Source organism: Myxocyprinus asiaticus, chromosome 34 (genome assembly GCF_019703515.2).
Source record: "Myxocyprinus asiaticus isolate MX2 ecotype Aquarium Trade chromosome 34, UBuf_Myxa_2, whole genome shotgun sequence".
NCBI lineage: Eukaryota > Metazoa > Chordata > Actinopteri > Cypriniformes > Catostomidae > Myxocyprinus > Myxocyprinus asiaticus.
Genome location: NC_059377.1, coordinates 38810928 through 38823450, shown reverse-complemented (window position 1 = coordinate 38823450; position 12523 = coordinate 38810928). Strand labels below are relative to the sequence as shown.

Sequence of the window (12523 nt, the reverse complement as noted above, 5' to 3'; positions counted from 1 at the left end):
AAATCACAACTTTTCTTTGATTTAAATATTTCAAAATACTCAAATGTTTATTTACAAATTTCAGTTTAAGAAAATTCAAGATCTTCAATCTAGCCTTACATTTTTGGACCCACTCTACATTCAGTTTTCAAAATTAAAATCTGATAGATCAATGTGCAACTGACAGAAAATAAATGAATAAATAAATATTGTAAATCACAGAAAATGAAAGTTAAAGGATTAGTTCACCCAAAAATGAAAATTCTGTCATTTTTTACTCACACCTGTGATGTTATAACCCTTTATGTCTTTCTGAGAAATTGTGAAAAAATGTTGTGCTCACTGATGTCATATAATGGCAGTTTATGGTGACTACTCTTCAAGCTTCAAAAGAATGCAAAAGTATAATTCAGAAGTTTAATAAACTATTCCATGAGACTCATGATTGTTATAAAAGCATACAATAAGGTTTGGTGAGGAACAAACTGAAATCAAAGTTTTATTTAGTGAAACTGATGACCGACCGTTGATCTCCTGTGCACGTTCATGATAGGGCATGAGAGCAACAATTCACGAAGCCCCCGCTTGCGACATGGAGCGTTCAAGCGAAAACCATTTTGTTTATCTAAAAACATGTCCTCCACAGCGATAGTGACAACAGAACAAAGAACAACTGCACACAAAACAGAGAAAAGAACTTACTAAACATGTCTGAAGAGTTTGTAGTAGAAGAACTGATGCATTTCTATGCCCAGCCTTATTTTTTTGAACCAGAGTTCTCAATCAAAGAGACAGATGGAGTAGGCAGGAATGTCTGTCACCTCTTCTCCATTCTGAACTGGTGAGTATTTGTGACAGACCTGAGGGAGTAAGACCTCTGCAAATACATTCGGTAGGTGTAACATTCTCGGCCAAAATCAAGTAGTTTTTAACCAGCTCATGAGATGCTGGCTTTAATGTACTGTTATGAGAAAGTTTTTGGACCAGTGCCAGTTCACAGCGGACGGAGTTACACGCACGATGCTGAAAATAGAAAACAAGCAATCGATAGAATGTGCTGTCGCTTGTCAAGGCTGGTTGGGGCAAAAACTCTGATTAACACAGAAAAGATACCTTTTATCACGTGTCATTTGCATTCAGGTTTGGACACGGTGTGACTATTCTATGTTTCTGTTTGATTTCCGAGTACTCCGTTTAAAAAAAAAAAATAAGGCTGGGCATAGAAATGCATCAATTCTTTGACCAAACTCTTCAGACATGCTTAGTAAGTTCTGTTCTCTGGTTTTTGTGCAGCTGTGTTGTGTTCTTTTATTAGACTTCTGAATTACACTTTTGCATTCTTTTGAAGCTTGAAGAGGTGATCACCATAAACTGTCACTGAGCACAACATTTTTTTTTTTACAATTTCTCTCTCTGTGTTAAGAAAAAGAAAGTCATATAGGGTTATAACAACACAGGGGTGAGTAAACAATGACTGAATTTTTATTTTTTTGTGAACTATCCCTTTATGGTTGTTGTATATTATTTATTATGAAGAAGTGAGTCATCAGCGTTTAAAATTCATAAGCCCCTCCCCCAACCTAAAAAAGTTTCACTCTAGTGTTCAAACTTGTCTAGTTTCTGGCTATAATTTACTAAATAACAATGCACAGCTGATTGTGTCTCTTTCCGCTTATGGAAAATTATTTTGACAGTTTGATTGAATTTTCATCCTCACTAGAACAAAATGAGACAGATTTCAGGAAATGAAATTAGGGTCAGTCCATGTGCAAATAAGTCTGCCAGTTATACTGCATTAAACTCTCAGTGGAGTTTAAAATCCTTTTCTCATTAACGGCAAAGAAAAAAACAATGAAAATAAAAATTTAAGGAGCTAATTTGTCTTATTTAACTAAACATGTGTTCTTGCTGTTTCTCAGTTTAGAACCGTATGCACTATTGTGTTCAAGGAATACTGTAAGACAACCAAAAAAGGACAATTTTATAATTTACTCCATATGCTGTTTTTATGCCAAAACTGCACTGGTTCCCTATCTGTCACTCACTCGACGTTGTGTCGATGTAGTGACAGTAGGGGTCACTCTCGGGAGCCCGAAACACCTCTGGTCTTTGAAAAAAGGCCAATGAAAATTGGCTAGTGGTATTTACATACCACTCCCCCGAACATACGGGTATAAAAGTAGCTGGTATGCAACCACTCATTCAGATTTTCTCTTCGGAGCCAAACAGAGCTGAATTCCCACGGCTGTTCATTGACCTCTGCTGGATCTGATGGCGCATTTCAGCGGCTTCTCCCCCCTCTGCACTGGTGCACTGCAGAGAACGCCCCTGGGCACTTCAGCAGAAATAAAAGAGTATATTCTAAAAAAGAGTATATTTCTCTAAAGAGCGGCACACATGGAACGCCTTTTTAAAGACACGTCTTTTTTTCATTTTTTTTTTTTTCAATTTGGAATGCCCAATTCCCAATGTGCTTTTAAGTCCTCATGGTCGTGTAGTGATTCACCTCAGTCTGGGTGGCAGAGGATGAAGCCCAGTTGCCTCCGAGACCATCAACCCACACATCTTATCACGTGGCTTGTTGAGCGCATTGCAACAGAGACATAGCGTGTGTGTAGGCTTCACGCCATCCACTGCGGCAACCACGCTCACAACTCACCACACGCCCCACCGAGAACACCCCATATTATAGAGACCACGAGGAGTTTACCCCATGTGACTCTACCCTCCCTAGCAACCGGGCCAATTTGGTTGCTTAGGAGACCTGGCTGGAGTCATTCAGCATGTCCTGGGATTCGAACTAGCGAGCTAGCGAACTCCAGAGGTGGTAGCCAGCGTCTTTTACCACTGAGCTACCCAGGCCCCAAAGACACGTCTTTTTAAAGATGCCTTTCCGTTTGTGTGTTATTCCTGGTTGCGGTCATTATCTCTCACCTTCTGATGGTCACGATCGCTGTCTTTCGTGTCTGGGCACTGCCCACACGGAGACAGCGTTCGTGGATGGGTCATGTACTCATTGCGAGAACATGTCCATGGCAACAATGCGGTCGCGGCTTGCCTTCGTAAGAAAGCAACTCTCGAGCGCAGCATCGGAGAGTGGGCTCGTCCAGTCAGACGTGGAAGCCTCAGCTGGGCTCCCCCCTCGGGTACGGTCGCCCAGTCACAGGCTGACGCGGAGATGTCAGACATGCTTTCCCGGGCAGCTGCTAGCATTGGGCTAGAGTGGAACCCTCCACTCACCCCTGAACCCTCGCGGCTCGATGATTGGTTCCTGGGCTCGCGGCGCCGCTCACAGCCACGCCCCGCCCCAGTTCCTTTCTTCCCAGAAGTGCACGAGGAGCTGACAAGGTCATGGGAGGCACCTTTTACTGCCTGGTCCTGATCTTTCAGCTCCCCCGCCCTCACTACCCTCGATGGTGGGGCGGCCAAGGGCTATTCGGTGATCCCCGGTGGATAAGGCGCTCACGGTGCACCTATGCCCTCAGAGCGCCGCCACCTGGCATGGGCGCCCAAAGCTCCCGTCCAAGGCCTGTAGGTTTACGTCACCCCTCACGGCCAAGGCCTACGGTGCCGCTGGACCAGCCGCCTCCACCCTGCACGCCATGGCTCTCCTGCAAGTCCACCAAGCCAAGGCACTAAAGGAACTGCATGAGGGTAGTTCTGCCCCGGGATTGATGCAGGAGCTGCGCTCGGCGACTGACCTCACACTCCAGGCGACGAAGGTCATGGTGCAGTCTCTCGGGCGGGCAATGTCCACCTTGGTGGTCCAGGAGCACCACCTTTGGCTCAACCTGGTCGAGATAGGAGAGGCCGACAAGGCACAGTTCCTTGGCACCCCCATTTCCCAGGTTGGCCTGTTCAGCGACACCGTCGAGGACTTTGCCAAGCAGTTCTCGGTGGTGAAGCAGCAGATGGAGGCTATCCGGCACATCCTGCCCCAGTGCGGCTCAAGATCCCGTACCCCGTCTGCTCGTCGCCAAGGGTGTCCTTCTGCGGTGACTGCACAGGCTCCGCCGCAGAAACTGAGAAAGGCTTCAAAGCGACCCTGAGATGGGAGACCCAGGGACGAGGAAACCCGCTGCTCTGGAGCTGGTAAGCAGACCATTCCATCCCCCGGTGGAAGGCCGGGAGGAGAATCTTTTGTTACCTTTTCATTTTATTTCGCCACATGCCCAAGTGGCTGCGGTACCCAAGAGTTCAGAAAAAGAGCGGTTTCCTTGTTTCCAATCAACGATTGGCTAATCCTAGCTCACTCTTGGGATGTGTTGTGCACACAGGGACCTGGTGCTCTCGCACCTCAGCCAACTGGTGCTTCAGGTCAACTGGGGAAAGATCAAGCTCCTCTCAGTTCAGAGCATCTCTTTTCTCAGCTTGGAGTTGGACTCAGTCTCGATGACAGCACGCCTCACAAACGAGCATGCACAGTCGGTGCTGACTTGTTTGAAGGCATTCAGACAGAAGACAGTGGTTCCACTGAAACTGTTTAAGAGGCTCTTGGGGCATATGGCATCCTCAGCGGTGGCCACTCCGCTCAGGTTGATGCATATGAGACCGCTTCAGCACTGGCTCCAGACTCGAGTCCTGAGATGGCCACACGACAGATCGTGTGGCCATCACGCCAGTCTATCACCGCCTCTTCAGCACTTGGACCGACCTCACATTTCTACGGGCAGGCGTTTCCCTAGAGCAGGTCTCCAGGCGCATCGTGGTTATGACAGACACCACCAAAATGGGCTGGGGCGCTGTATGCAATGGCCATGCATCCGCCAGCTCCTGGACGGACCCGCGGCTGCATTAGCACATCAACTGCCTCGAGTTGTTGGTAATTCTGCTCGCCCTGCGGAGGTGACAACACGGCAATGGTGGCATATATCAACCGTCAAGGCGGTTTACGCTCCCGTTGCATGTCACAACTCACCCACCGTCTCCTCCTCTGGAGTCAGCAGCACCTCAAGACGCTGTGAGCCACTCACATCCCAGGCGACCTCAACACTGCAGTGGACGTGCTGTCACGACAGGTTACCCTCAGGGGAGAGTGGAGACTCCACCCTCAGGTGGTCCAGCTGATTTGGAGTGGATTTGGGCAAGCACAGATAGACCTGTTCACTTCCCAAGAATGCCCGCTCTGGTACGCCCTGACCAAGGCACCTCTCGAAATAGATGTGCTGGCACACAGCTGGCCCCCTGGACTAGGCAAATATGCATTTCCCCCAGTGAGCCTACTTGCACAGACCCTGTACAAGGTCAAGGAGAATGAGGAGCAGGTCGTCCTGGTAGCACCCTATTGGCCCACCCAGATGTGGTTCTTGGACCTCACACTCCTCACGACAGTGCCCCCCCCCTGGCAAATTCCCCTGAGGAAGGACCTTCTTTCTCAGGGGCGGGGCACCATCTGGCACCCGCGACCAGACCTCTGACATCTCCATGTCTAGCCCCTGGACGGGACGCGGAAGACTTAAGTGGCCTACCACCCGCGGTGGTAGACACGATCACTCAGGCTAGGGCCCCCTCTACGAGGCACCTGTATGCCTTGAAGTGGCATCTGTTCGCTAAGTGGTGTTCTTCCCGACGCAAAGACCCCAAAGATGCGCAGTCGGAATGGTGCTTTCCTTCCTGCAGGAGAGGTTGGAAGGGCAGCTGTCCCCCTCCACCTTGAAGGTGTATGTAGCCGCTATAGCGGCACACCATGACACAGTGGACGGTAAGTCCTTAGGGAAGCACGACCTGATCATCAGGTTCCTGAAAGGCGCCAGGAGGTTGAATCCCTTCAGACCGTGCCTCATTTCCTCATGGGACATCTCTGTAGTTCTTCAGGGTCTACAGGGAGCCCCCTTTGAGCCCCTGCAGTCAGCTGAGCTTAAGGCACTCTCTTTGAAGACTACCCTCCTGACTGCACTCACTTCCATCAAGAGGGTAGGAGACCTGCAAGTGTTCTCTGTCAGCAAAATGTGCCTGGAGTTCGGTCAGGGCTACTCTCACGTGATCCTGAGACCCCGACCGGGCTATATGCCCAAGGTTCCCACGAGCCCTTTTAGGGATCAGGTGGTGAAACTGCAAGCACTGCCCCAGGAGGAGGCAGACCCAGCCCTGCCATTGCTGTGTCCGGTGCGCGCTTTACACATCTATTTGGATCGCACACAGAGCTTTAGAGTCTCTGAGCAGCTCTTTGTCTGCTTTGGTGGACAGCGGAAATGAAGCGCTGTCTCCAAGCAAAGGATCACCCACTGGCTCATTGACGCCATAGCAATGGCATATCATGCTCAGGACGTGCCGCCCCTGGCAGGGCTACGAGCCCATTCTACCAGGAGTGTGGCGGCCTCCTGGGCCTTGACCATTGGCGCCTCTCTAACAGACATTTCCAGAGCAGCGGGCTGGGCAACACCCAACACCTTTGCGAGGTTCTACAATCTCCGGGTGGAACCTGTTTCGTCCCATGTAGTGGCAGGCACAAACAGGTAAGTCTGGGACAGCTTGCCGGGTGTATCGCTTGCGCATAGTGCCTTCCACCTCCCCTGAGCTGAAGACGTGCACTGTTGACTCCCAGTAGTGTTCACAAACTGTGTTCCCTGGATGACTTCCTCCGAGCCCTGTGGCAGACGAGTTTGAGGAGAAACTCGCTGCCGGCTCAGTACATGTGCTAACTAAGCCCTGTACTGGGGTAGGTGCTCCGCATGTGTTGGTTCCCCATAGGTAACCCCATGCGACGTATATCTTCTGCTAAATCGTTTCCCTGTTGGTAAACTGCATCTTCCTTGGGCACATTGGTGCCCCAGTCACCATGTTTGTAGAAACCTACCATGGGACTTCTCCACATTACATACTTCCAACAAAGCTCGGCAAGACCATGTGACGTATTTCCACTCAAAATACCCCCCCCCCCCCCCCCCCAGACGGGCTGTAGTCTCCATAGTGTCTTCCCTTTGAGAGTCCCTTTTTTGGGGGAGAGAAAAAAAAGAGAGGATAAGAGGTCACGACTGGGCTAGCCTGTCTCTCTCCTTTGGGCAGTCGACTTGTGCCCGAAGGGCCGTTCGACACCCATAACAGCGTTGGGGAGGTTATGTGTCGGCCCGGTGCACTGGCTATAATGCACACAGTGGTCTGCCCGTCACACACCGCTAGTTCACGTAACACAGTTCAGCCAGTTGTGGCGTTTCGTATAGGGACCCCTAGTGTCACTACATCGACACAACGTCGAGTGAGTGACAGAAAGGGAACGTCCTGGTTACTTTCGTAACCTTTGTTCCCTGATGGAGGGAACGAGACATTGTGTCCCTCCTGCCACAACGCTGGACTACCCGCTGAAATGGCCAGGACCTTGTCTCGGCTCCTCAGCACAAAACCTGAATGAGTGGTTGCATACCAGCTCCTTTTATACCCGCATGTTCGAGGGAGTGGTATGCAAATACCACTCGCCAATTTTCATTGGCCTTTTTTCAAAGACCAGAGGTGTTTCGGCCTCCCAAGAGTGACCCCTAGTGTCACTACGTCGACACAACATCTCGTTCCCTCCATCAGGGAACGGAGGTTACGAAAGTAACCAGGACGTTCTTGCAAGCTATTTCAAGAAATCAAGAATATCAGTGATTAACTACTTAAATTTGGGTCCATTTCTCACACAAAGCCATTTTATGGCTCAAAAGACTTGAAATATGGCGCACAAGTTGTATGAACTAATATATGATACCTTTACTGTGCTTTTAGTGTTTTTTTTTTTTGTAGGGCTGTCGATTTAACGTGTTAATTCAGTGCAATTAATTCTATAAAAAATAACGTTTAAAAAAATGAACGCAGCTTAGGCTGTAGGCTTATGTTCAATAATATGGAAATAAACAATATCATTAATAATTATTTAAATATAACTATTTATAATTATTTAATTATTATATATTGAATTATTGTTACTTGAGGACTTTTTTAGCAAATATTTATGTATGTGATTAATTTGATTAATTGTCATACCATGTAATTCATTAGATTAAAAACTGTATTTGATTGGCAGCCCTAGTTTTTTGTCATTTTTGAAACTTGAATAGAAGTCACTATGACCTATCAGTGTCTGAAAAGAGCTGTGATCATTTTCTTCCAAAAATTCTACTTGTGATTCACAGAAAAAAAAATAAAAAATAACAGCATACATGTTTGGAAAGACATGAGGTTGAGTAAATAAAGTCAGAATTTTAATATTTGGGTGGACTACCTTTAAAAATAAATAAATAAATAAACAAATAAAAAAACCCCCAGCAAAAATCAGCTTTAAACCAGCTGGTTTGATGGTCTTAGCTGGTTTTGTTGGTCTAGCTGGTGACCAAGCTGATTTTCAGTTGTTTTAGCTGGTCAGCCACCTAGTCTCTTAGCATGACCAGCTGAAAAATGCCCATAATCCATCTAAAACCAGCAAAACAGAACAGCCTGTCCAGACTGGGAGACCAGCAAAGACCAGCAAACCACCTTAGGTTTAAACTGGCTTATTAAGCAATGTATTCTTTCACTTTAAACTGATTATTTTACAATTACACCTGAACACATTTAGACGTACCTGTGAGTTCCTGGCGTTGGTGTTCCTCTGGCTCGTGTACTGGTTTTTCCTCTCACTGCTGGAACTTTCGCATCCTCCGAACCGCCGTTTAGATACGTCAGCTCCTGTAGCTGAGCCTGTCTGATCTCATCATTATAGTCCTGTACCACATACACACACACACACCCACTAGTTAATGAGGTGTAACACGCTATAATGGTCCACTTCTTTTAAAGAGGAATAATATGCACACCCGCAACCCCAAAAACGCACACGTGTTATTCCTCCACAGGAAACGTTGTAAATATAAATAGTAGTTTGTAAACCAGCTTTTCATTAACATAACAGATGAGACTATGAGATATTATACAGTATACATAGTCAATATCAACACACACACACACACACACACAAAGGGGCGAATTTACTAAACAGTATTGCCACTTCTGCATGTGGTTTATCAGCGCAAAAACCTGCAAAAACAATCTTGAGAAACGTTTTGTCTCTGTTTGAGAAAAATGTCAGTGTCAGCTAGAGACACTTAATCTAATGCTGTTAAAACTAAGGGATTTTCAATGCAGCCACAGGAGTAAAAAATGTTTACAGGAAGTGAATGAGTATTAATTGCAGGACAATCTTGAAAGCTTCTAGCAAGAACAAGATACCAATGTTTGGTTTGCGTTCAGCTGATCACAATCATACACACTGCAAAAAAACGTCTTCCTACATACTATTTTTTATTATTTTTTTTTTTTACACTTTTTCAATAAAAGTCTTTTTTTTTTTTTTTAAAGACTTGAGAAACAAGAAAAACAAGATAAGATATTAAATCTTATTTTCAGAGACGTCTTAATGTAATAAGGTGTATTCTAAAAACAAGAAAATCTATTTGCCAGTGTGATAAGAAAAATAAACCTAATTTAAAAGGGGAAACTAGTTTATTTCTCTTACCCCATTGGTAATAGATTTTTCTTGTTTTAAGCATAAACCTGAAAACAAGACTTAATATCTTTTTTCATTTAGCTTCTCAAGTTAATGCATCTTGTTTTAAGGATGTTTTGATATTGTTACTGGAAAACAAGACAAAAATACTGAGTAAGAAAGATTTTATTCTAGTGTAGGCATACCGGAATAAGGAATTTCTTGATCTCCTCCAGAGCGTGTCCCATTCTTGCGTATGCCTCTGCGGGCGGAGCAAACACCTCAATCAGCACGTGAAGATCTTCGTTAAGGTGATTATACTTCGCCTCTCCACTCTTCCGCAGTTCTTCTTCCTGTTGGCGTAAAACACACAAAAGAACAAGGAGATGCATCATGAATGAATTTCCGACAGATTAATTTCTCACTTCAACAAGCCACAAAATGTGACAAATTTTGACTAATTCAACGGATAGAACAGATTGCAAGCATATCGAGAAACGCTTTTAAAAGTTGATGTTCTTTTTAATCTGACACGACGCTGAACAAAAAGCAAGACACGGTGCAATGGTCAAAGAAGTCCAACTAGCGCATTCATAGAAAAACAATTGAAAACAGCGCAGATGGACAAAAAAATGTGTTCGGTTTGAATGGCCTCTTAGAAGGAAAGACCGTTTTTTTCCTTCATAATCTTTTCTGAAAATGCCACCTTTTAAATGTCACAGTACCAGATAGATGTAAATAAATTAATAAAATAAATGAATAAACTGCACACCGTAATCATGCCATGAATATTCAGTTCAATTAAAATGGAAATTACATATGCAAATCCATTAACACTCGGGGGGATTGTTTCCAGGACGGTAGACCAACACAAGCAAAAAAAACATTTTCACAAGTACTGTAAGACAGAAACATGGCAAAGAATTACATCAGCCTACCTGTCCAATGCACAGCAGAGGGTTGACGCCGCTTTATTTTAAGATCAGGGTAAGATTCCTTCATTCAGATGTGTGAGTGTGTGTGTGTGTGTGTGTGTGTGTGTGTGTGTTTGTGCTTACTCTGATGTAATCCTGTCTCTTTAAAACAGTTGATGTTATGCAAATTAGATGTTAATTTCCTCCACAAATCTGCTGTTAACTTAAAGAGGTCAGCACAGTGCAGAGATGATGAGGTAATGGAGCATGTATGTGTGTGCGCAATAAGAAAATTCTCTTAAATTGCAACCCATTTTATTTCTTTAAAGTGAAGTATCGAAATATCCCATGGTAATGCTTTAATAATCGTTATTTGCTATTATTTACTGTATAAAGTTGGTCCCACTTTATATTAGGTGTCTTTGACTACTATTTACTAACATTAAAAGACATACATAACAATGTATTTATTGTGTAACTACATATTGTTCAGCAAAATTCACACAAAATTCACATTTGCTGCTACTGAGGTTAATGTATGGGTAAGTTTAGGAGTAGGGTTTGGGTTAGGGGCAAGGTTGGGAGGGTTACTTTTGAAATGTATTCCACTACAGATTACAGAATACATGCTGTAAAATGTAATTTGTAATGTATTCCGTTAGATTACTCAAGGTCAGTAACGTATTCTAAGTACTTTGGATTACTTCTTCAGTACTGGTAGATTTTTTCACTTGTTTTGACTATAAAAACTCTTCCAGTACAGTAAGACAAAATACACATGTTAAAAATACATCTTATGCAGTGTTGTTTCTAAAACAAGATCAATCAAACTGATCTTGTTTTAAGGATTTTTTGATATTTTTACAGGAAAACAATACAAAAATTATCAAGAATAAAAGTTTGGGGGGCCTGGGTAGCTCAGCGAGTAAAGACGCTGACTACCAACCCTGGAGTCGCGAGTTTGAATCCAGGGCGTGCTGAGTGACTCCAGCCAGGTCTCCTAAGCAACCAAATTGGCCCGGTTGCTAGGGAGGGTATAATGTGGTTCTCACTCTCGGTGGGGTGCGTGGTGAGTTGTGTGTGGATGCTGCGGAGAATAGCATGAAGCTTCCACATGCGCTATGTCTCTGCGGTAATGCGCTCAACAAACCATGTGATAAGATGCACGGATTGACGGTCTCAGACGTGGAGGCAACTGAGATTCGTCCTCCGCCACCCAGATCGAGGCGAGTCACTATGCCACCACGAAGACTTAGAGTGCATTGGGAACTGGGCATTCCAAATTGGGGAGAAAAAAATAAATTAATAAAGTATATATATATATATATATATATATAAAGAATACGATTTTTGCCCTAATATCAAAGGTCTTACTAGAAAAGAATAAATTATGATCTAACGTGAATTTTCTTGATAAAAAAATATGATCGTGCCTGGTAACGTGTATGTAAATAGCATTTTAGCTTAGCGTAAAGCTGACAATTTACACAAGGTTTATTTTTATTTCTTCTGCTCCAGACTGTGTTACATGCTCATATGAATGTAACACATCATAAGTGTTTCACCGCTGTTCAAATGCTCTTTGGATCGCATCATTTATATGTATAAATGTTTTCCATCTGAAAGGACTAAATATTAAAATTATTTTTGTTTTTCTGTTTCAAAAGTTTAAAAATTCTTCCCACAAGGCCTGTACCCCTGAGTCTTCTCTTTACTGTTGTTCATGAAACTGGTGTTGAGCGGGTAGAATTCAATGAAGCTGTCAGCTGAGGACATGTGAGGCGTCAATTTCTCAAACTAGAGACTCTGATGTGCTTATCCTCTTGTTTAGTTGTACATCTGGCCTTCCACATCTCTTTCTGTCCTTGTTAGAGTCAGTTGTGCTTTGTCTTTGAAGACTGTAGTGTACACCTTTGTATGAAATCTTCAATTTTTTGGCAATTTCAAGCATTGTATAGTCTTCATTCCTCAAAACAATGATTGACTGATGAGTTTCTAGAGAAAGCTGTTTCTTTTTTGTCATTTTTGACCTAATATTGACCTTAAGACATGCCAGTCTATTGCATACTGTGGCAACTCAAAAACAAACACAAAGACAATGTTAAGCTTCATTTAACGAACCAAATAGCTTTCAGATGTGTTTGATATAATGGAAAGTGATTTTCTAGTACCAAATTAGCAATTTAGCATGATT

The 12523-nt window shown here is 44.2% G+C and overlaps 1 protein-coding gene across 1 annotated transcript in view; it reads right to left on the bottom strand.

Annotated features, from left to right (window-relative positions):
• Positions 1-12523, bottom strand: part of khdrbs3 (KH domain containing, RNA binding, signal transduction associated 3) — a 166547-nt gene that overhangs the window by 44992 nt on the left and 109032 nt on the right. Inside the window, exons 4-5 of the mRNA XM_051670212.1 lie at positions 9622-9768; positions 8516-8655 (exon numbers count right to left, since the gene is read on the bottom strand). Coding sequence (XP_051526172.1) covers positions 8516-8655; positions 9622-9768 — 287 coding nt within the window. The remainder of the gene's footprint in view (positions 1-8515; positions 8656-9621; positions 9769-12523) is intronic.